Source organism: Vombatus ursinus, unplaced genomic scaffold (assembly GCF_900497805.2).
Source record: "Vombatus ursinus unplaced genomic scaffold, bare-nosed wombat genome assembly UNPS02005659.1, whole genome shotgun sequence".
NCBI lineage: Eukaryota > Metazoa > Chordata > Mammalia > Diprotodontia > Vombatidae > Vombatus > Vombatus ursinus.
In genome coordinates this window covers 25,736,975-25,760,100 of record NW_020945437.1, presented here as the reverse complement: position 1 = coordinate 25,760,100, position 23,126 = coordinate 25,736,975, and the positions used below count along the sequence as shown (strand labels likewise).

General features: G+C 48.8%; 2 protein-coding genes across 12 annotated transcripts in view; one reads left to right on the top strand and one right to left on the bottom strand.

Annotated features, from left to right (window-relative positions):
• The window catches only part of ATG16L2 (autophagy related 16 like 2), a 36,203-nt gene that overhangs the window by 10,614 nt on the left and 2,463 nt on the right, over positions 1-23,126 (top strand). The window contains exons 3-18 of one of the 9 annotated variants that reach the window (XM_027848018.1): positions 308-413; positions 2,273-2,346; positions 2,637-2,888; positions 3,053-3,118; positions 3,448-3,543; positions 6,573-6,635; positions 8,549-8,657; positions 9,090-9,195; positions 9,849-9,919; positions 13,508-13,579; positions 13,692-13,812; positions 14,656-14,761; positions 16,657-16,806; positions 17,383-17,430; positions 17,803-17,904; positions 19,016-19,406. In XM_027848018.1, coding sequence (XP_027703819.1) covers positions 308-413; positions 2,273-2,346; positions 2,637-2,888; positions 3,053-3,118; positions 3,448-3,543; positions 6,573-6,635; positions 8,549-8,657; positions 9,090-9,195; positions 9,849-9,919; positions 13,508-13,579; positions 13,692-13,812; positions 14,656-14,761; positions 16,657-16,806; positions 17,383-17,430; positions 17,803-17,904; positions 19,016-19,103 — 1,630 coding nt within the window. In that variant the 3' untranslated portion in view covers positions 19,104-19,406. Of the gene's footprint in view, positions 1-307; positions 414-2,272; positions 2,347-2,636; positions 2,889-3,052; positions 3,119-3,447; positions 3,544-6,572; positions 6,636-8,548; positions 8,658-9,089; positions 9,196-9,848; positions 9,920-13,507; positions 13,580-13,691; positions 13,813-14,655; positions 14,762-16,656; positions 16,807-17,382; positions 17,905-19,015; positions 19,407-23,126 lie in introns of those variants that run through there. The other 8 variants (XM_027848020.1, XM_027848021.1, XM_027848017.1 and 5 more) reach the window with 8 other exon arrangements.
• The window catches only part of FCHSD2 (FCH and double SH3 domains 2), a 352,645-nt gene continuing 348,193 nt past the window's right edge, over positions 18,675-23,126 (bottom strand). For 2 of the 3 annotated variants that reach the window (XM_027848012.1, XM_027848013.1), the window contains one exon: positions 18,690-18,780. In XM_027848012.1, coding sequence (XP_027703813.1) covers positions 18,691-18,780 — 90 coding nt within the window. In that variant the 3' untranslated portion in view covers position 18,690. Of the gene's footprint in view, positions 18,781-23,126 lie in introns of all 3 variants that reach the window. The other variant, XM_027848010.1, reaches the window with a different exon arrangement.

Sequence of the window (23,126 nt, the reverse complement as noted above, 5' to 3'; positions counted from 1 at the left end):
ACCTCCCAGTCTCAGGGTGCAAAGCACCAGACTGAATATCAGAGCTGCCTCCCTAACTGTAACCTCACTGACTGGCTCACACCTTCCCTAGAGTGTGTAGGGGAGAGAAGGTTGATTTAGGGCATCTTGCCTTCCAGCCTTGGAGGCTACAGACCACAGAGTACAATGGGAGATGAGACCAACCCAGGAGGGATTCAAGCTGTGTGTGTGTGTGTGTGTGTGTGTGTGTGTGTGTGTGTGTGTGTGTGTGTATGTGTCTGTCTGTCCTGTCTGTCTGTCTAATTCAAAGCTTCTCTCTGGCTGACAGGCAGGAGGAGGAGGCAGGGCCAATGCCAGAGCCTACGCAGTCATCCGAGGACCTCAGGAGGAAATGGGAGGAAGAATTGGCTAAGATCAAGTTGGTCTGTGGGGAGGTAGGTTACATGCTTAGAGCTTAGAGATTGGCCACCTTATTTTACAGGTCTGAAAGAATGGAAACAAAGAGGGTGCCCATCAGTTGGGGAATGGCTGAACTAATTACCAATATCAGCGGTAGCTGGTGGTACAGTGAATGGAGTGTGGGCCTGGAATCAGGAAGGACCTGAGTGAGCTTGGAGTTAGGAAGATCTGAGTTCAAATCCAGCATCACACACATTTAACGAGCTGTGTGATCCTGGACAAGACATGTCTTGCCTTAGTTTCCTCAAATATAAATGGGGATAATAATAGCACCTATCTCCCAGGGTTATTGTGAGGATTAAATAAGACATGTGTAGCACACTCAGGGCCTGGCACACAGTAGCTACTATGTAAATGCTTATTTCTTTCCTTCCCAATTATGGTATATGAATGTCTTGGATTTCTGTTGTGCTATAAGAAATGATAAAAGGGATGACTTCAGAGAAACCTAGGAAGACCTGTTTAAACTGATGCAGTATGAAATGAGTAGAACCAGGAGAACAATTTATATAACAACAGTATTGTAAAGACAAATGATTTTGAAAGCCTTGAGCACTCTGATCATCACAGTGACCTACCACAATTCCAGAGACCTGATCAGGAAGCAGTGCTACCCACCTCCTCATAGAGAGGCGATGGACTCGGGCTGAATGAGCCACATTTTCCAGACATTGCTTTTGTTTGAATTTGTTTTGCTTGACTATTCCCATTTTCTACAAGGGCTTTGTTTTTCTTTTTTCTGGGTTGGGATGAGAGGGGAGAGAGAGAGAAAAATGCTTATTAATTGAAAAATGAAATGAAGTAGGAGAAGAAAAGAAAACTGAGGCCTAGAGAGATAAAGGTCCCACACAGAATAAATAGCAGATCCAGGCTTTGAACTTGGCTAGGCTTAGAGCAAGTAGGTAGTGCCACAGTGCACACAGTACTGGGCCTGCTATCAAGAAGACCTGAGTTCAAATTTAGCCTCAGACACTTATTAGCAGTGTAACTCTGGGCAGGTCACTTCACCTCTGTCTGCCTCCATTTCCCCAACTGTAAAATGGGGATAATAATAGCACCTACTTTCTAGGTTGTAATGAGGATCAAATGAGATATTTGTAAAATCCTTGTTGACTCTGTATCTTGAGGAGGGGGAGGGAGAGTTGAAAGGACCTGAGTTCAAGGGAAGGGAGGAAACAAACATTTATTAAGTGCCTACTGTGTGCCAGGTGTTCTGCTAAGCTCTGGATAAAAGAAAGGCAAAAACATAGTCCCCTGCTCTCAAGGAGCTAGGTGGCACACTGGACAGAGTACTGGGCCTGGAGTCAGGAAGATCTAAGTTCAAATTCAGCCTCAGACACTTACTAGCTTTATGGCCTAGAACAAGTCACTTAACCGCTATTTGCCTCAGTTTCCTTATCTGAAAAATGAAGATAATAAAAATGAGGATAATAGAAATACCTTCCAGAGTTGTTGTGTGGATTAATTGAAATAATGTTTGTAATGCACTTAGCACAGTGCTTGGTGCATAGTAGGTGCCATAAAAGTGTTGATGATGATGATGATGATGATGGAGCTTATATCCTAATGGAGGACATACATACAAATAACTGTGTCTGTACAAGATACATACAGTGTAAACAGAAGATAATCTAGGGGCGGTGGGGGGTTAGGATATGCCTCCCAGTGCTGGGGGGGGCTTGTGTCTGGAAGGGGGAAGGCCCTCAGTCTTCAGAGAATGAATAGGTGTGTGGAGCCCAGCCACAGAGCAAGAAGAAATGGGCTCAGACCTTCAAGACTGAGCCCACTCCTAGGAATCGTTTACATTCCCAATTTGTCTTGTCCCTGTCTGCAGATGGCATACCAAGTTGTGGAGAAGCATATGACCCTGAGCTCCCAGGATGCTATGCTGGAGGACCAGCAGGGCAGGTGAGAGACCCAGAGATCTCCTGAGCATACCCGCCGCTTGATGTGAAATATTGGGCTCCCAGGGATGCCCTGTTTTCATGCAGTTCATAGGGATAGCAGACCTGTCCCTTCCCTGATAATTCCCCTGATAATATGGTAGTTTGTCTCTGGAGCAGTCCTCCTTAAAGACTTACACTGTGAAAGAGGCTTTGGGGTCTTCTGTGGAAGCTCCCCATCTCAACAGGGAGAGAGTGGGGAAGGGGGACGTGGTCCTTGGGCCTATCTTGTTCCCCGTCCCCCACCCACTGCAGGCTGTCAGCTCTGGATGCCCGGGTGCGTGAATTGGAAGAGACACGGCAGTGGCTGGCAGAGCAGGTGGATGGGCAGCAGGACAGGATCGTGGAGGGGAAGGAAGCTTATGACACCCTGTGGGCCCACACTGGCCACCAGGAAGGGGCCTTGAGACAGCTGGAGGAGGAAGGCCGTGAGCTAGTGGAGAGGCTGATCCAAGTGAAGATGCAAGCAGCCGAGGACCAGAATTATCGCAATGAGCGGATCGAGAGGTGAAGCCCTAGGGAGAACCCCTGTCCTCAGCAAGTCTCTGGTCTGAGGGAAGAGGCAGCGGCCTCTCCCTCCCGAGCCCCAGGCGGAGGGGAGACACATGTCCCAGGCCTGGGGGGGAGGGACAGAGATGGCTACTATAGAATTCATACTCCTTTGTTTGCAGGGTCAAGCAAGCCAGGGTTTCCAAGGAGCTGAAGAAGGCAATGAGGAGGACGGTCAACATCTCTGAGTAAGTAGGAGACGGGGAAGTTGTCTTCTGGAATCTGCAGTGCCAGATCTTAGGACACAGGATGTTGGGGTGGGAAGGGGCCTTAGAGGCCATCTAGCTTAACACTCTTATTTTACAGAAAAAGAAACTGAGGCCCAGAAGGGGACGGGCAGGCAACACAGACAAAGCTAGTAGCCATCCTTGGGGGACAGATATGGATCAGATGAATAAACAGGGCCTATCTGTGCAGGAAAGAGCCCAGGCATGAAGACCCCTAGAGACCTCCACCCCTGTCAGCCCTGTGCGGAGCTTCTGGGGCATTCTAAGCTCCTCTACTTCTCTTTCCTTAGGACCCTGGACCCTCCAAGCATTGCTGAGCCCCGTGCCGACAAGCAGGAGCTCTTGGAAGTAGAAGCCTATGAGAAACAGTGGAAACGCCCCTTCAGGTAAGTAGGGCCAGAGAGGGGCTATGTAGACAAGGTGATACAGCCCGAGAGGCCTTCTGATCCCTGGGCCACCTGGATCCTGACCGCCACAAGTGAACTCCCTGGCCCTCTTCTCTTTGGCTCTGACCTCAGGGATGGGTCTCCCCCAGCCCTACCCCACCACTTTGGCCAGGGACGCAGGGATGTGGTGGCTTCGCCAACTAACTGGAATTGAAAAAAAAAAAACAAAAAGGTTCTACAGGGCCTCTTCTGGGCAGGCCCGAGTCGTGATTGCAACCACATTTTTGTCTGACAAATATTCTGTGGGTGGGGAGAAGGAAGCACAGTGAGACTGCGTCTCGTCTTCCCAGGAAGGGTTGGGTTTTCTCAGCTCATAAGATTATAGGATTTAGATTTAAGGCTGGAAGGGACCTTTGAGTCTAACTGCCTCATATTACAGAAGAGGAAACTGAGGCTCAAAAGAGGGCATGAGGATTTACTCAAGGTCACATCAGCAGAGCCAAAAGTTTAACTTGGGCTTTCTGATGCCAAGTTCAGTTATGCTCATCCTCTTCCTTTCCCCTGGCTTGGAGGCACACCTATCCTCAGGTGAGGTCTCCTTGTTACATGGCCCTTACCAGGGTTGGGGGGGGGAGTGTCCAGATCTTCCTGATCAAAGGATCCAGGGCCAGAAGGGCCCTTAAAGGTCATCAGGTCCAACTGCTCATTTTCCAGATAAGGAAACTGAGGCTGAGAGAGCTTCTTAGGACTTCCAGGGCTCCCTCTGTGACTTCCAATTGAAGCAGTATTACCATCGAGGCTGCCTTGATTGAATTCCAGACTCTCAGAACTGGCCAGGGGCCTCAGAGGCCTCTGGTTCAACTCGGACCGGACCAGGAGGGCCCTGTACATACAATCTAATCAACCAGCGGCCATCCGGCCCCTACTTGAACATATCAAGGGATATGGAGCACCCTCTCCCCTCAGGGCTCTTCCACGTTGGGGCAGCTCAGATTGACGGAAAGTCTTTGTTGGCATCCAGTCTAAACAGGCCCCTTTGCTACTTCTGCTTTTGCTCTGACTTCTGTCCTCTGGGGCCAAACAAAATAAGCCTCACCTCAAATTTTCTACAGGACAACTTCTCATGTACTTGAAGCCAGTCATCACGCCCCGACTTCTGCCTTCTTTTCTCTAGGTTAAACAACCCCATTTCCTTTATGCATTGGAGGCCTTCAGCCTTCCTCTGGCCACTGTGCAGCTCATCAAGCCTCCATACCGTCCTCCAGCTCTCTAACTGTTGGCCCAAGCCTGTGGTCTCTGCTCCCGGTGGATTGCCTGAGTGCCGGAGTTCTGGGCTGCAATAGTGTTAAAGCTGTTTGGGCGCCTGCACCAAGGCTGCCTCCAGCATGGTGAACTTCCATGGGGGGCTGGGGGGAAGGGCCACCCTCCGGGCTGCCAGTTGGTGTTGGAATGGGCCTGTGAGGGGGTGTTAGACTTCCATCCTGGGCAAGATAGGAAGACCCAGTCTCAAAAATATACAAACAAACAAAAAGCAAAGAGATCTGATTTATCCCTTCAGTGAAGAACGTTTCTTAACACTGTATTGTATGTCTGTGCACTGTACTATATGTACTCTGTGTCACTGTAGAGCTAAGGTGTCACTTCCTACAAGGGAGTCATTGGCAGGTAGGAGTTGGAGTCTGTAGAGTCCATCTGCCATCAGTGAACAAGCATTTAAGCACCTACTGTGTGCCAGGCATTGTGCTAAGTCCCGGGGATACAAATAAAACCAAAAAAAAAAAAATGAAGATCCAGGTTGCCTGTAAAGTCCCCTCCAATTCTGTGAGATAGTGCCAGAAAATAACCATGAATCAGTTTGTTGCTAGACCGCCACTTTTTGCCGAGATGCTGAGTAACTTACTGTTGTAGTAGGAATGCTTAGCATTAGGGAGTAATTTATAGGTGAGCTTTGGGCTGGGAGATCTCCAATGTCCCCTCCCAGCTCTGATACCATCATAAAGTACCAAGGAGATTTGATCCTTAAAATAATGCTGTAAAGTAATAATAATAATAATAACTGAAGTATAATGCCTACTGTGTACTAGGCACTGTGCTAAGCACTTTACAATTATTATCTCATTTGATCCTCTCAACAAACCTGGGAGGCAGGTGCTATTATTATCTAGCCCACTTTACAGTTGAGAAAACTGAGGCATGTAGAGTGAGGCGACTTGCCCAGGGTCATACAGCTGGCTAAGTGTGTGAGGCTAGATTTGAACTCAGCTCTTCCTGACTCCAGATTCATTAGTGCTCCATCCACTGGGCCACCTAACTTGTTAGCAAGCAGTAACTTCCTATACCTAGTGCCAGTGGGACACTGAGGCCCTGGAAGCATCTTTGGGTGGGAAGCTTGTTCCAAGCTCCTTTCCTGCTTCCCTTGGCAATCTGAAGTGCGATTCTAGGTGGTGAGAGCTGGAAGGCTCTCAGAGGGCATCTGGTCCAAGTTCTTGCTAGCATCCTTGATGCAAGTCTTTGCTCAAACATCTCCAGCAAAGGGAAGCTCATTCCCTGTTGAGGCGGCCTCTCCCAAGGTGGGACAGCTCAGGCTCTTAGGAGTTTTTTTCTTATTTTGAAAGAAAATTTGCCTACCTGTGACTCCTCCCCATGATCCTGGTTTTGCCCTCTGTGGTCAAACTGAACAGATTTTTGCCTTCTGCCTCAGGGTGGCCTTTCAGGTACTGGAAGACAGGAATCATGGCACCTCCCCCAAGTCTTCTTGGGAATGACAACATCTAGTGTTGCTGCCTCTGCCCCCATTCTCCTGTTCACTCCTTGACCTTCCTGGCCTCCTTACTCTGGCCTTGTGGACAGTGCAGAGCCAGGGCTCAGAGGGTGGGTGAAGAAATGGCCTAGGGCATGATTCTTCTGGCAGAAGTGAGGTCTGAAGGACTTCTCCCTTCTCATTGCCTGGGGTCCAGTGACCTCATCTGTTCCCAGCAGCCCCGATCTTCCTGATGGTTTTCTCTCTCGTTGTCTGGTTCTGCCCCCAGGTCGGCCTCCGCCACGTCCGTGACCCTGGCCCGCTGTATGGATGTTATGAAGGGGCTGCTGGAGTAAGTGGGAGTGAGGAGAGCATGGGGGACGCATGACCCCTCAGCTTTCCTGGGGTGAGACCAGAGGCTCCTGAACGACTCATCTTGATTCACTGCCCCCCCCAGCCCTCCCTTTTCTCCCCCATGGCCATCCCCCTCAGCTCCTACATTCTATCCATTGCATTCTCTTACTTCTTCAGGGTTTCCCCATTTCTTCTCATGTCCCCTCCAGTGTTTCTCCCATTCTCATTCTTCTCTTTGCAATGTCCCACGTGTCTTGTTTTCTCCTCCAAGGATTCACTGCATTCCTGTTACCCTCCTTTCCTCTTCTCACCCATTCTTGTCCCTGTCCTCTCCAATGTCTCCCCATATTCCCATTCTTCTGGTACCCCCTTCCTGCAGCGTTTGCCTTCTCATTATCTTCCTTGTCCTGAGGGAGCCTCTGGTCTGCCTCTCCTGAGTTTCTTTGGCGGGAGTGAGGGGACAGGACAGGTAAGGCAGCGTAGGGGCCATGGTGGCTATTAGTCCTTCCAAGCCAGACCAAGCTGGAAGTTCCCTGGATCTCTGAAGATCCCACCCTGCCTCTTGTCTGTTCTCCGAGGGCACTTTCTAGAGGCTGGCCCTTTGGCTCAGCCTCCTGTCTTTGGCCTGGGAGCTGACTGGGGGGTAAGGAACAGACTGCCAGCCTCCTAGAGGAGGGGGACCGAGTTGAGAGCAGGGAGGTGCTGAAGTTCTGCTGGGCTCGCTTATGGGTGCTTTCTGTGTGTCTGCCTGTCTACATTGCCCCTGGGCTCATCTGGAATGAGGGCTCCGAGAGGGGGTCCTGTCCCTCCCCTGAGGGTGCCTCTTTGGGAGGCAGCCCTGTCTGGGCCCTGACTCCAGGATTCAGTGCTGGAGGATCAAGCCAGGCTCGTGTTTCTGGAGAGCCCTCAGGGCTCAGGTGAGGAGGCTGCAAAGAAGGCATCTACTCATTTTACCGGTGGATGAGAACTATCAGGGCCGTATCTCACAGCAAGGGGCTTTTTAAACCTTGTCCTTCCAAAACTTTCCTTTTGAGTTTGATGAACTTGCCAAACATCAACGAACAGGAACATTTCCCTATGCAAAGAAGAACCGAAAAAAAGGGTTGCATATGGAACCATGAATCTCAATTCCGTCTGGCTTGTTTCTTTTTACAGTCTCCAGTAGATGCTTCCCTGCTTGTCTGTGTCTCCTTCTGAACGTCTGCCTTCCTTTGTGGCCAGAACTTCATCCACCACCCCATGCTTCTCCCTGCCAAGGATGCCTCATGTCTGCCCAGGGCCTTACTCTTCCCCAATGCTCCCTTCTTCTTGTTTGAGCCTCCCCATTCTATAGATGAGGAAAGTGAAGGCTAGATAAGTGAAGAGAGACTTTCTTTTCTATTTTTTTTTGGTTTTAAGGCAATTGGGGTTAAGTGACTTGCCCAGGGTCACACAGCTAGTAAGTGTCAAGTGTTTGGTCTGAGGCTGGATTTGAACTCAGGTCCTCCTGACTTCAGGGCCGGTGCTCTACCCACTGCACCACCTAGCTGCCCCAAGAGAGACTTTCTTAAGGCCAGGCCTGGAATTCCGGCATCTAGATTCCCCAGGCTTAGTCAGGATACCAAATGGACTCTGTAATACTCCATTTTTCCTTTAGCAGAATGGGTAGATCCCACTCACAGAAGGCTCTAAGCTGTCCAGTGAATCCCAGGCACCATGTTCTTCTCTTCTAGAGCCTGCTTTACTTTTCTCCCCTGACCCTGCCCTGGGAGGATTTCAGCTGTTCTCTGTTTTTCCTGCTTGCCCTTGGCCTACCACGCACCAGCTATCACCTCCCTGGGCCTCTGTGACCCCAGCCTCTGATCCAGGCCCAGGTGATGGGGAGGGAGCCTCTTGGAGGAATTGTCACTGACTCTCACCACATCCACTCAGTTTTAGGAAGAGAAGGGGTCACTCCGTGAGTGGGGCCCCTGAAGCCCGATATCCAAGCATTCCTGTCTGTGGGGTCTCCTGTCTCCCAGCCAGAGCCCAGGACATCCAGGTGAGATAGAGGGGCTCAGCTATAAAGGGACTAAGGGGGAGGATGGACACAGAGCAGGTGTGTGTGTGGGTGCATGTGTTTATGTATTCACACACACATGCATATTTAAGAAAGACATGGAGAGATCCTGGGACAAGTGGATTGCTATGGAAGACATAATTCTGGTTAGGCTAGGTGGGTACATATGAAAGCTAGGGAGGTCCCTAGACAATAAAGAAAGCATAGTCATACTTGGAAAAGTACTGACACTTGGAGATAGATGTGTGTGGGATACAAGTTGAAAACTTTAGAGGTTGAGGAAAATGGAGAGGTGGTGAATGGGCCACAGCTGTGTGAGGAATGATCTGGTTAGTCATGGAGACCTGGGGAGACAAGGGGAGCCTGGGTTCTTGCTGTGAGGGAGGGCATTAAACCCTTTCTGCTTCCCCCCAGGAGGCCCACCGTTCTGAGGTCAATGCCGTCTGCTTCAGTTCCAACAGCAGCCTCGTGGCCACAGGCGGGGCTGACCGCCTCATCCGCCTCTGGAATGTGGTTGGAGGTGAGTGGCAATCATGCCTTTCCCCCTAGGATTTCACCGAGGGCTGTTTTTTCCTGTTAAGGGCCATGGAGCGGGGATGAGTGTCCTGGCTCTGCATTTGAATTCTCTCCTGGCATTCCCCATACCCATTTCCAGTTTCACAAATGACAGAAAGGTTTTACCACCTCATTTACGGGACAGTAATACTGACCTTTGGGGGTGAGATAGGTGGGTGTGGTTGGGGGATTCCTGGAACCTCGTTAGGTGGGACCTGAGCCACTTTGAGTCCAACCTGTTTTATAGGCAAGGGAACAGAAACTCAGAATGGGGAAGAGACTCACAGCTACCCAGTGGAAGAGCTGGGCTGAGAACCGAGGGCTCAGCCTCTGGGCTGTGGTCTTTCTGTGCTGAATCCCACTCTGAGCCCCTAGTGGGATCCACCCTCCCGCTGCACTTTGAGAACCCAAATCATCAGCCATCGGTGGTACCTGTAGAAAAAAGCGCTAGATCTGAAGACATGGATTCAAGTCCTGACGTGAATCCTTATTAGCTATGCAACCTTGGTCAAATCACTTTCTGAGTCTCTGTTTCCTCAGTAAAAATGGGGCTAATGCTGCATGCATTATCGGTTTCATAGGGAGTAGACATTACTGCCTTTTTCTCTCATCCGCCAGGCCGCCTGGAAGCTGATCAGATGTTGGAAGGGGCTGGTGGGAGCGTGACCAGCCTTGAGTTTGAACCATCGGTAGGTTCGGACGAGGGAAAGGCAGAGGGGCCCCTGGGCTGTTCCTGGCTGTGGGGGCGGGTGGGTTTGGTGGGATTGTCTTTTTTTGCCCATCTCTCTCCTTGAAGCAGTGCTAGGTTCTGCCCTGAGTAGGTGCTCAGTACACAGGGGTTGAATTGAATTGTGTGTCCTTGAGCATGTGACTTCCCCTGCCTAAGACGGTTTCCTCGTCTGTAAAATGTGAGATAAGCCCCAGCCTTTGCACCCTCCTTCATGCTGGGACAAGGGGGACCAGAGCCAGGCTGGGGACCCAGGAGCTTGTCAACAACATCTTATTAAGCGTCTGTTGGGGGGACAGAGCCCTGCCTGTGGTCCATGCTGGGATCGAGTTTAGAAAAGACACAATCCCTCCCTGCAAGGGACTCACAGGCAGGATAGGAGATGTACCTAAATGATAATAAACAATGACGATACCAGGACCTATGTGATGGAGCAGACAAAAGAGGGAGTCGGACCTTGGACCCTTGGCACGTCCGTGGAGGGACAGGGACAGGCCCTTTGCTGGGAATCCAGGGAAGGCTTCTTGGAAGAAGTGGCCCTTCCATAGGCCCACTGAAGAATGAGAAGGCATCTGAAAGGAGATAACCCTGGAATAGGCCTTAGCCAGTGCCCCTGAGGGACCCAAGAAGGCAGGAGGAGAGAGGAATGATGATGTTAGTAACAGCACACCTTTGGATGGTGCTTTAAGGTTTGCCATCGGCTTTCCTGACATTATGTCACTGGAGTCTCATATCAACCCTCCAAGGTAGGTGCTATTATCCCCTTTCTATAGATGAGGCGACTGAGGTCCCATTTTACAGATGAGGAAACAGGCTGAGACAGTAATAATGGTAGTGATAATAGTAACTAACAGAGTGATTAAGGTTGGCAATGATCTTCGCAATGGCCTTGTGAAGGAGGTGCTCTTATGCCTTGTCTGTAAAATGGGGAAACTGAGGCTGAGAGAGGCCACAATCACTTGCCCAGGGTCACGCAGCTAGTAAGTGTCTGAGGCAGAATGGAAACTTGGGTCTTCCCAGCACAAGAGTCCAGTGCTTTCTCCCCTGTGCCACCTGTCTACTGTGCTGGGCTGCTTCTAAAGAGGGAATGTGCAAATGGATCTGTGCTCTCATGGATTCAGGAGCTCCTCCAGCACTGCAGGTCAACACCCATCCATGCTTGCCCCTCCTATGGATCCACTTGACATACTAGAGGCCTTCCCTGCTTTGGCGCCATTGCGGGAAGGGGTTTCCACCTGTCTTCCCTTGCTCTTGTCACATGAACAGTCCATCTTTTCCGATTGTACCATTCTTTGATGACATCTTTTGACCTCTGTTCCTTCTCAGAGTTCCTTATTGGTTCTTTGTTCCAGCCTGTTCTCACCCTTTTCCCCAGTGCCCCTCTAGCCATTACCCTCTGTAATATTCATTTTTAGTTCTTCAGAGACAATATTGTCTACCTCTTAACTGCAATATAGCAACACTGATAAAACTGTGTTTTGTTTTGTTTTTTAGAAGATGGACTTTTGCTTTTATAGAAGCTTTGGGTCAGTAAAAGTGCTTTGCAGTTTTCCAAAAGCAAGCCAGCCCACTCTCCTCCTTTTCAACCCAATTCATTGTCCATCTTTATTTTTCCAGACGTACATACTTTTGGACAAATTCTATAAACTGTTCATTTAGATGCATGTTGAAATCTGGGCAATCGGCTTTCTTCATCCATTTGGTTTTTCCTGTGTGGATGGTCAGGCCAAACTTCTTTGAGTGATTACAGATCTCTTCAAGAATCTCTGAAAAGTTTTGGTGTTTGATGCCATTGGCAGGATGTTTTCCACAAATAGGAACATCTAGAAGACCTTGTTATCCACAGGGAATCCCTCTTCAACACAGATTCCCTGCTGCATGTCTTCCATCACAGTAGAAAAAACCTTTGGCGAGCACACATCTCCCTGTTTTATGCCTTGCCTGATGTTTATTACTAATGGGTTATTAATCAGGGTTGTTTCTGTCATTACATCTTCCAAGAAATCCTGAATAATCTTCATGTGTGGATGGGTCCCATCTTGTTGGTCAGTCAGTAAACATTTATTAAGGGCCAATAGTCCGCCAGCCACTGCGCTAAGTGCTGGAAATACAAAGAAAGGCAAAAACCAGTCCCTGCCCTCAAGGAGCTCACAATCTAATGGGGGAGACAACATGCACACAGCTGTGTTCGGGAAAAGACCCTGAAGACTGCTGCATTTTGTCCTGCGCAGCTGGATGTGGGTTTTGGGGATGGGGAGGGGAGGGAGGGAGGAATCAATAAACACGTGGGATCTTATATTATACAGTGGGATCTTATATTCTCTACATCTTTCAGTCAGTTGTGAGATGCTAAAGATGTGGTCCATTGTTGAATATTGCTTCCAAAAGCCTGCTTCTTCCCTATGCATATTCGCAACAACAGGGGCCTCACTCACAAAGGTGGATGTAGTTGGGGGAATAGGCATATGGGTCAGGAGTTTTCTTTCAGTCCCCTTTTTGGTCATTAATAAGGTTTGAGATCCCTTCCTCCACACACACACACACACACACACACACACACCCTTTGGTGTCTTCACCTCCTTCACATACCTTGTATCTTGGTCTCCCAATGCCCTCACAAGGGTATCACCTGAGATCTCCATTCTCTCTGTCTTTTTTTTCCTTTTTTTTTTTTGTTGTTGCCATTTCTATTTCTTTTGTAAGTGCCTCAGGGACTTTGATGTTAGTGTTCAAGTGTGGTTTCACTCTCCTTGTTGGAACCAAAAGTTTGCCCAAATGATTTTTGTAAAATATTGCTGTCTTTCTTCTGGGTTCAGTCCACCTTTCCTTATCATCCTTTTGGGTCCTTGGGATGACTTTGCTCCACTGGACAGTTTTCCAAGCTCTCTTTAAACTGGTTTTATCCTTCACCTCTCCTCCTCTTAATTATCCGTCATCGTTCTTCCTAAGGTCTTACAGATGAGTTGAGATTCTAACCCAGTATTGCCTTCGGCAACAATGTCTCTCTGTTTGCCAGTTAAGTCAGATGCTTCCTGACTGAAGGGCTTTCTGGGCTCTTGAAGCTATTCATTTGCATTATTTGACTTCTGGATAAAATTGGTATAATTGGTATCCGTGTCACTTGTGTTGTTCATTTCTCATTTTTTATTTTTCCATAGCTTTTTCAAGTAATTCATGGTTAATTGTATGCTGTGTTCCTTACTCATTAGTAATCTTTCTTCCTGTTTGTCATAAATTCTGATATTAGCTCACACTGAACTGTTGGCACTTAGTTCACTAAGCAGACAACATATGGAAGGGAGAAGTGTGAAAAGAGACTGGGAAATTAGGTAGGAGCCAGACTGTTGAAGGCCCCGATGCCAGGTGTTTCTGCTCTGTTCAGTAGGCAATGGGGAGCTCTTCAAGGCTTTTGAGCAGAGGAGTGACCCTCTGGCAGCATGTGGAGCATGTACTGGAGGAGGAAGAGACCAGAGGCCTTGAGAGCAGTGAGGAGGTTATTCATGGTAGTGATCAGGGCCCTCACGCCAGCCATCTCCATCCTTTCCCTCAGGGCTGCTATTTGCTAGCAGCGACTTACAACAAAGCTGCCCAGCTCTGGAAGGTGGGCGAGAGCCAATCCAAGGTGAGACGGCTGCGGGGCCGGCAGGGGCTGGGGCTGGGGATGTGGCGGTGGAAAGAAGCATTCATTGGGTGCTTCCAATTTACACCCTGGATGCATGGGGTCATTGGTGCAGGAAACATTGTCTGGGCACACGGACAAAGTGACTGCAGCCAAATTCAAGCTGACCCGGCAGCAGGCAGTGACTGGAAGCCGGGACCGGACTGTGAAAGAGTGGGACCTCAACAAGGCGTCCTGTAAGCCCCCCAACTTTTCTGTCTTCTCTGACCCCCTGACCCACCTCTACCCCTTCCACACTTCATGGTCCAAATCCCTTCCTGCTCCTTCAGGGCTCCCCAGACCCCAGGGTGGTCCTCCTTCAGTGTCTGAGGTCATTGAGACCCCCAAATAACCTCAATTCCTATTTCCCAATTCCTCCTGTCCCTAGTCATCCCCTCAGTTTTTCTCCTAATTCTGCTCCCTCCCATCCATCCCCTGATACCTCTGGTCCCTCTTGACCTTTCTCTCATTGCCCCACCCAAACCTTCTGTATTTTAGGAGTGTGGGAAGGCCACTGAGTTCAGGCTGGGAGCCCCCATGGTTAGCCCAGTGGCCCTAGAGCACTGCCCCTCCTCCCTTACTCCCTGCTCCCTCCTTGGCTAGGGTTTAGGGTCTGTTCATCCCTCAAGTAGGGGCTGGGGAGGGAAACCAAGCAACTAGCAAAGGGGACCTGGCAAAGTACCCGGGGATTTCATTTTAGGGGCAGTTTGCTCAGAGGACCTGGGTTCGAACCCAAGTCTCACTACCTGCTGGCTGTGCTACTTTGGCATATCACTCTGGGCTTGCATCACTGTCCTCATCTGTAAAAAGAGGGGGCTGCACGAGATCTCTGACGGCCCTTCTGCCCCAGTACTTTGTATCTATAAGTGATTTCATGGCCCCCTGAGATCTTCATCACACACCCCACCACTCCCCTCCCCCACACCCATGTGGCATGTTGGACATCAACAGGCTGAGGGGCCAATGTCACTGGCCTACTGGGGTCCCTTCTGGAGGTTCTGGGCCCTGTGGCATTCACCCTGTGGCCCCTCAACCCCCAGGCTCGCGAACTATCGACGGTCTCTCCTACTGCAACGACGTGGTATGTGGAGACCACCTCATCATCAGTGGTCACAATGACCAGAAGATTCGTTTCTGGGACAGCAGGTGATAGAAACCTAGTAGGGAGCCTAAAAGAAATTGGGCGGCGGGCTGGGAAGGAATTTTCCAGGTTGCCTTCCTTATTTATTGTCAGCCAGTCAAGAAGTATCTGTGAAATGTCTCCTGTGTACAGGGGCCAGGGGGATCCTACCCTGGTGTGAAGGGATGGTACAGTCTCTGCCCCTTGAATGTGATTCATTTAATTTCATTAGATTAGGTCACTCAGTTGACTTTTTAAAGAATACATGTCAAAAGTAGGAATCTTTATTAAAACAAATAAATGGAACTTTTATTGTTAAACACCATTTCAAAGCAAAAACAGTTCTAGAATAAGGTTTAAAGAAAACAAATTGCTACCTTTCTCATTTCTATTCAATTATTATTGTCCTTTATATTTTCCTTTTTATCCCTTTATGACTATAATGAGAAAAACATGTAATTCCTTCCTTTACTTTGATGTTGGAAACTCCCTGGCCTGCTCACCCCACCAGTTTCTGGTGTTAAAAGGCCTCGGAGGCCCAGTGAGGGCTGCTCAGCTATTGTGAGTCAGAAAGGTCCCGGGAAGACAAGGGATAGGATCCCAGCACCTAACGTTGCATACTGGCAGGAACCGTTCCTGTGGCTGCCTCACCCCCTGGCCTGGGATCTCTTCCATTTCTTAGACATTCTCTAGTGGGACCCTCTCTGAAGCCCAATTTTTAGGCTTCCTAGAGTCAGCTAGGTGCTGTGGGCCTGGATTCAGGAAGACCTGGGTTCAAATCCAGCCTCAGACACTTAGAAGCTGTGTTACCCTGGGCAAGTCATTTAATCTCTCTTTGCCTCACTTTCCTCAACTGTAAAATAGGAAGGCACCTACCTTTCAAGATTGTTGTGAGGATCAAATGAAATAATATTTATAAAATATTTGGCATAGTGCCTGACACACAGTAGGTGGTTAATAAATGATTGTTTCAATCCTTCTATCTTTCTATGGGGCAGAAGCATAGAGAGGAAGATCAGGGTCACCTAGGGTTAGCTCCATGTTTGCCATCATGAAAGCTAGCACATTCACCCCTTCCACTAACCTTACTTCTGCCCATTATTTTGAGTTTGCATCAAATGGTCCCTCAGTAACCAACATTCACTAACATATAACCTTGGTTTAAGTGGGAAATTAAGACAACTTAAGAGTTTTTTAAGTTTTTTTTTTTCTTTCCAATTAACAAGCATTTATTTTCTCTCCCTTATTTCACCCCAGGAAAAAAGAAAAGTAAAAGTAAAACCCTTGAAACATAGTTTCAAATAGGCATAGTCAAGCAAAACAAATTCCTGCATTGGCCATGTCTAAAAAAATTAGATGTCTTCTTCTGCACTAGGAGTCCATCCCTACTCTGTTAGGAGACGGGACCAGAGTTCGTTATCAGGCCTCTGGAACCATGATTGCTCATTGAATCGATCCAGGTTCTTAAGTGTCTGTTTTTACAGTGCTATGGTCTAAATTGTTCCGATTCTTTTCACTTCTCTCTGTATCACCTGATACAAGTCTTCCCAGGTGTTCCTGAAACCCTCCTTTTCATCATGTTAGGGTTCAGTAGGACTTTATTACATTCATATACCATGACTGGCTCAACCATTACCCAACTGATGGGCACCCCTTTAGTTTCAGCTTAGAGTTAGAAAATCAGGTCATAAGAAAAGACATTCACAGCAGAGTATGATGTCTATGTTTTAAGAAGGACATGGATAAGTTGGAGTGTGTCCACAAAAAGGTGACTAGGATGGTGAACAGACCAGGATTGAAGGGACTGGGAATGTTTAGCATGGAGAAATGCAGGAGAGTGAGTGTGTGAGTGTGTGTGTGTGTGTGTGTGTGTTTACAGAGGAGAGTTTTTTGACTTTCCCCTGGTCCTGTGCCCTTCCAGGGTCCCACGATGCATACAGGTTATTCCTGTGGAGGGGAAGGTCACCTCTCTCAGCATCAGCAATGATCAGATGCACCTCCTCAGCTGCTCCCGGGATGACGCCCTTAAGGTCATTGATCTTCGGGTCAACAACATCCGCCAGGTCTTCAGGTGAGGGAGGGCATGGTGATGGGAGCTCCCACCCCATCTCTCCCTTATTCCACTCCCCCTCTGGCAGAACTAATATTCTTCTGGAGATTCCTACTGGATGGGGAATGGAGAGGGCATAGGCCCAGGGGTTTCCATCCTTTCCCACCTTTTTTTTTTTTTTTAAGGAAGAATATAAAACTATTTATTGACCACTGTTCACCAGTATTTACAACAAAGTAAACAGTATACAGTTGTATAACATTCTAATGGCTACAAAGTTATTTTTTTTGCCCAACTCCTGTGGAGTCAAGTGACCCAAATACTCGAAAGGCTGGTTCTATGTATTGAAGGGATGGGTTGGGATAAAGAGGGAAAAACATGCACGTCAAGAGTATAGAGGCCTACATAACATGGCTATGTCTGCTTCCCCATTTATGCCCATAGTTAGGAAAACACAACCCCCCCCCAAATGCCTTCCCTTTGGGCAGAATATTTATGTTCCAGCAGACGGGGATGTTACTACATGATTGAGAGAGGACCCTTTGGTTAGTAAAATAAGATCTTTCCCACCTTCTTCCACCTCTCCTGTTTCCTCAGGGCTGATGGCTTCAAGTGTGGTTCAGACTGGACCAAAGCTGTGTTCAGGTGAGTATGTCCCAAAGTCCCTGCTGCTTCCTTTAGAATTCTCTCCACTCCCCAAGTTCTCTCCCCCAGGAATTCTCTCCCATCCTTTTCTAAAATGCCTTGAGCCCCCTGTGTCCACTCAGTTTGTCAGCAACCTGGCAGCTCTCTCCTCCTGTTGGCCCCATCCCATCTTCAGCATGGCAGCTGGAGGAGGAAGAGGGCTGGGGAGAAGGGGAGGAAAGGAGCCGGAAAGTGACCAGAGCAAGGCCGGCGATGGGGAGAAGACAGATCATCGATCAGCATGTAGGACTGCATGTGGTTGTGTGTGTCCATCCCCTCCTGACCTCCCACAGACCCCTGAGAAGCTCAGTCTCCTATATTTCCTTTTTCCAGCCCAGATAAAACCTATGCCCTTGCTGGTTCTGCCGATGGCGGTCTCTACATCTGGAATCTGGAGAGCGGCAAGCTGGAGACCAGCCTCTATGGGCCCCACAGGTGAGCCTCTGGGGTCCAGCTTTCTCAGGGAGAGGACAAGGGGGGTGGGATACACCCTTGGCAAGGCAGGCTGTGCTCTGGATTCTCTGAGTATCTCCAGCTCTAGACAAACCACGAGCCTCTTAGTGCTCCAAATGCCAGAATAAGATCCAGAGGAGATCTCCGCAGCTTCTTAACCCATACTTTAGGAAGTGGCTCCTTCACCCCTTTTGGAGATCAAAATATACCCAAATGGGTCGAAGGGAAGTTGGAGATGTTTTAATCTGGAGGAGAGAAGATGTCATGGGGGACATGCTAGTTGTCTTCAAGCATGTGAAGGGCTCTCACGTGGGGAGGGCTCCAGAGGCAGAGCCAGGAGAAGATCCATTGAGGCAGACTTTGGACTGACAGAAAGAAAACTTCCTAGGACTTTACAGCCATCCCAGAGTAGAAGCGTTACCTCAGGTGGGCTCCCTACCACCAAAGATCTTCAGGCAGTGTCTGGATGACCACTTGTCAGGGGTTTTGGGCTAAATGACCTCTGAGGTCATCTTTGTCACCTGTGCACCATCCAGAGTGGTACCACCCAGGCTTTGTGGGGCAGCGAGGTGATGCTGGGAATAGAGAGACCTCAAGTCAGGAAGCCTCGAGTTCAGATCCAACCCCAGACACGTACTAGCTGGGCAAATCGCTTCACCTCTGTCTGCCTCAGTTTCCTCATCTGTAAAAGAGGGATAATAATAGCACTTCCCTCCCAAGGTGGTCGAGGATCAAATGAGACAAGGTTTGTAAAGTGCTCTGCAAACCTCAAAGTGTTCCAGAAATGTTTGCTGTGGTGATGATGATGATGATATTCCTGGTCTTATCCTTTCCCGTTCTCAGCCTCAGCTTTCCCATCTGTAAAATAGAGACAAACAGTACCTCTACTTTTATAGGATTGTCATGAGGATCCAATCAGAGAGTGGATGATCACCTGTATTTAACATATAGGGAAGTTGAGGTCTAGAGATTGTAAACCCCAGGCTGTCACACAACATGCTAGTGGCTGAGTTAGGACTGTTGATTATCCCCTATTCAGCCTCCCCTCCACCACCCCCAAGTATTCATATGCCTTCTCTTCCTCTGTCCACAGTGTCTCCATCAATGCAGTAGCCTGGTGCTATGCTGGAACACATGTTGTTAGCGTGGATCAGGGGAAGAAGGCTGTGCTTTGGAGTTAGGCCGACCTGGCCATCACCTGGAGCTGGGAGCCTCCTTCCTCTCCCTCTGCCTCTGCCTCTCCTCCCCCATGGTACTGGATAAGTTCTGGCGGGTTCCAGAGCCTGAGATACCAGGGAGGTGCACCGAGGACAGAGCTGGGGGAAGCTTTGTGGGGTCTGGAGGGAAGGAACTGTGTCCTATCTTAAGTCATCTGTCATCGTGAACATTCAGAGGGAAAGGGGTGGGCTTTTTTCTGCATAAAACTTTATAAAAAATTTTTTTTCTTAATAGTATTTTTTCCCAATCACATGTAAAGATAGTTTTCAGCATTCATCTTTGTAAGATTTTGAGCTCCACATTTTTCTCCCCCCTTCTCTCCAAGATAGTAAGCAATCTGATACAGGCCATACATGTACAGCCATGTTAATCATATTTCCACATTAGTCATGTTGTGAAAAAAGCAGCAGAACAAAAGGGGAAAACCATGAGAAAGAGAAAAACAAATAAAAAAAAGGTGAAAATAGCATGCTTCCATCTGCATTCAGACTCCAGAGTTCTTTCTCTGGATGTGGACAACATTTTCCATCATGAATCTTTTGGGGTTGTCTTAGATCCTTGCATTGCTGAGAAGAGCCAAGTTTATCAAAGTCAGTCATTGTACAGTGTGGCTGTTACTGTGTACAATGTTCTCCTCATTCTCCTCATTTCACTCTGCATCAGACCATACAAGTCTTTCCAGGTTTTTCAGAAGTCTGCCTGCTCATCATTTCTTATAACACAATAGTATTTCATTACATTCATATACCACAACTAGTTTAGCCATTCCCCAATTGATGAGCATCCCCTCATTTTCCAATTCTTGGCCACCACAAAAAGAGATGCTATAAATTTTTTGTACATGTGGGTCCTTTTCCTTTTTTTATGATCTCTTTGAGATATAGATCTAGAAGTGCCTGGGTCAAAGGGTATGCAGAGTTTTGTAGCCCTTTGGGCATAGTTCCAAATTGCTCTCTGGAATGGCCGGATCAGTTCACAACTCCACAAACATGCATTAAAACTTTTGATTGACAGACTGGCCTTTGGCTTGGGGAGGGGGTGAGGGTCTGAGTCACATGGTCAAGAGGAAGTTGTATCCCAGGATTAATGATTACAGCCTCAGCCCCAAAGTGAGCTTTTAACTTGGTCCCAGCAGGTAGAGGGGCCTGAGGAATAGACACAGGGCTCTCCCCATGTCACAGTTACTGCATGCCCAGCCCCCTTTGCTGCTCCCTGCTGGCGAGCTGAGTCAGTACTTGGAGCCAGGACCCCAGGCATTTGTGGTTGTGGCCCTGGCCAGGGTCAGAGGTTGCTTGCAGGGGGTGTCCCTAGGGAGCCATGGTGATGTTTCATTGGCTGGACTGCTCTGCAGTGAGGTTTGTTCTGTTGGCAGAGGACAGCGCTGTGGAAGGATGAGTACGGGCCCAATTAGGAATGGGGAAGAAGGCTCCCCTATCTGTGTCTCCTTTAGATCTTCAAATGATGGCCTACAGGTGGGCTGAAGAGACCAGGGCAATGGGTCTAGGGCATTTGGTGGAGAAGGCCGTGGGTGGAAGAATGGAAGTGTTGGGTGAGTGGGCAGGGGAGCAAGAGCATAGTGGAAACAGTGAAGGCTTTTGAGCAGAGGGTCCTGAATTCAAGTTGGGGCTTCATTCCTGGGTGACTTTGGGCAGCTTAACCCCTCAGCACTTAGTTTTGTCATCCGTGAAATGAAGGGGCCAGATGAGGTGATCACTGAGGCACTTGCCAGCTCTCAATCTGTGCCTCCATTTGAAGAAAAATGTGAACTTTACACAAGGCAAAAGGAACATGGTCACTTGGGGTGAGGCCTTCACTATCAGCCCTAGAGATGCCCTCAGTTCAGTGGATGGTGGAAACAGCAGAGATCAGGAGACACCCCACAAGGGCATGCTAGAAGGTACTGAGTCTTGTAGCTCATTCTTGCCAAGGCAGTGCCAGGCTCTAGTGCTTGGCTGCTGGTGAGGGACTAAATGTCAGCACTCTGAGGGGACGAAGCCCTGGGCACCCCACCTTCCTCAGGGTGTGATGAGGAGGGAGATGATGCCCGCCTTGTGCAGGGGCCAGGTACAGAGTTTAGATAAGACAGTCAGTCCCTCCCTGTCAGGCTTGACACCAACACAAGTGTTGGTACACATAACACATAATATGACGGGATGAGTGTCTATAAGGTCTCAGGGAGAATTCTGATACCAAGACGCGGGGGGAACCAGGGAAGTTAACCCAAAGGAAGAATTCCAAGTCAGAAAGGAGGAAGGATATTCCAGGCAGAGGGAACAGGGAGCAAAGCCCTAGAGACTCCTATGTCGAATGGTCTAAAGTCCCCCATGACTCTGACGAGGCTGACACAGAGCTCACAGCTTCGGAAAGAACACTGGTCTTCGTCACCTACCATGTGAGTGATGCTGACTAAGCCATTTTGTTTCTCCAGGGATGAAAGGGATGAACTAAAGGTCTCTTTTGGCTTAAAAAAATATCTACTCCCGTGAAGAGCTGAGGTCTGTAAGAGGCAGGGCTTTGAGGCGTCTCTGTCCTGGAGACCAGTGGCCACCAGAGGGCGTCCATCACCCACCAAAGTCCTAGGGCAGGTTGGTCTCTGTGAGACCAGGTGACTGAAACCCGGGACATTGGCATGGGAACCGCAGATAACTACAGAACATGCCAAATCTGCAGAGGGCGTTCCATTTATTGTCTAATCTGAACCTCACAGTAAACTTGTGAGACAGGTAGATAGAGCAAAGGTTCTAACCTGGGATCAGGGCACTTTAAAAAAATGGATAACTTTTTCAATAGAATTGGTTTCCTTTGTAAGTATTTTATACATTTAAAAACATTATTCTGAGACGTGGTCCATAGGCTTCACCACACCGCGGGGCAACCACCCCACTACCGCCACACACAGAGTAGGAAGACCTGCCTAGGCAAGGCGCAAGGTGGCCTGGGGGAGAGAGAGGAGGCAGCCTGGGCCTGGCAGTTCAAACCACTACCACTGCCTTCTTTGGTCACCATCTCCCCCAGCCTGTGATGGCGACAGCGCCAGACCCCGACCCCAAGAGCCCTGGGAATGAAAGTGCTTCCAGCCCAGCACTCTCAGCTGTGATCCTGTGGCCCTGCAGCGTGGTGACTGCTGCTGCAGGCTCCTCTGTGCTCCTCCGGGCAGCCGCAGTGACTGAAGACCCAGAAAAGATGTTTTGTCAGTGGCAGTGACATTACAGAAGAGGCATTACTACCCACTTCCCCGCTGAACCTTGAAGGCCATGGGACCTAACTGCGAGGCAATGCAGTGGATAGAGCACTGGGCCTGTTGTCAGGAAAGCCTGGGTTCAAATGTGATCGCAGACACCTACTAGTTGTGTGAACCTGGGCAAATCATTTAACCTCTGGTTTTTGCCTCAGTTTCCTCAATTGTAAATAATAGCACCTACCTAGCAGGGTTATTGAATGGATTAAATGAGATAAGTGCTTAGCCTGGCACCCAGCAGATGCTCTGTAAATGCTTATTCCCTTCTCTTCCCCTCCCACCGCCCCCTAACTTTCCATCAGACTTGCAGCTGGCAACTTCCCATGTGTGTTGTCTCCACCATTAGAATGGGAGACTTTTGGGAGCAGGGGGCTTAGCACATAAAGTAAGTACTTAGTAAATGCTTTCTCTCCTTCCTCCCCCCCACCCAAATCAGGACACAGAAGAGGTTAAGAACCCCTGGACGAGAGAAATTACTATCCCTATTTTACAGATGAAAAAACTTGAGGCTTAGAGAAATGGTTATATATGTAACCAGGGTGCTCTTGCCAAACTCCCTTACCTGCCCTCCAAGGATCATTTCTTCTAGGGCTGGTGGTGATGGTAGTTTAGGAGGGACAGAAAGGTCAGTCCTCCCTCTCCCCTCTGACTCTCCCCTCCCTGTTGAGTGTGAGAGTGCACAGCCACGACAAGGCTGGTTTGTGGGCATGAAGCTGCTGAGATGCAAACATTTTTTCTTCTCCCCATG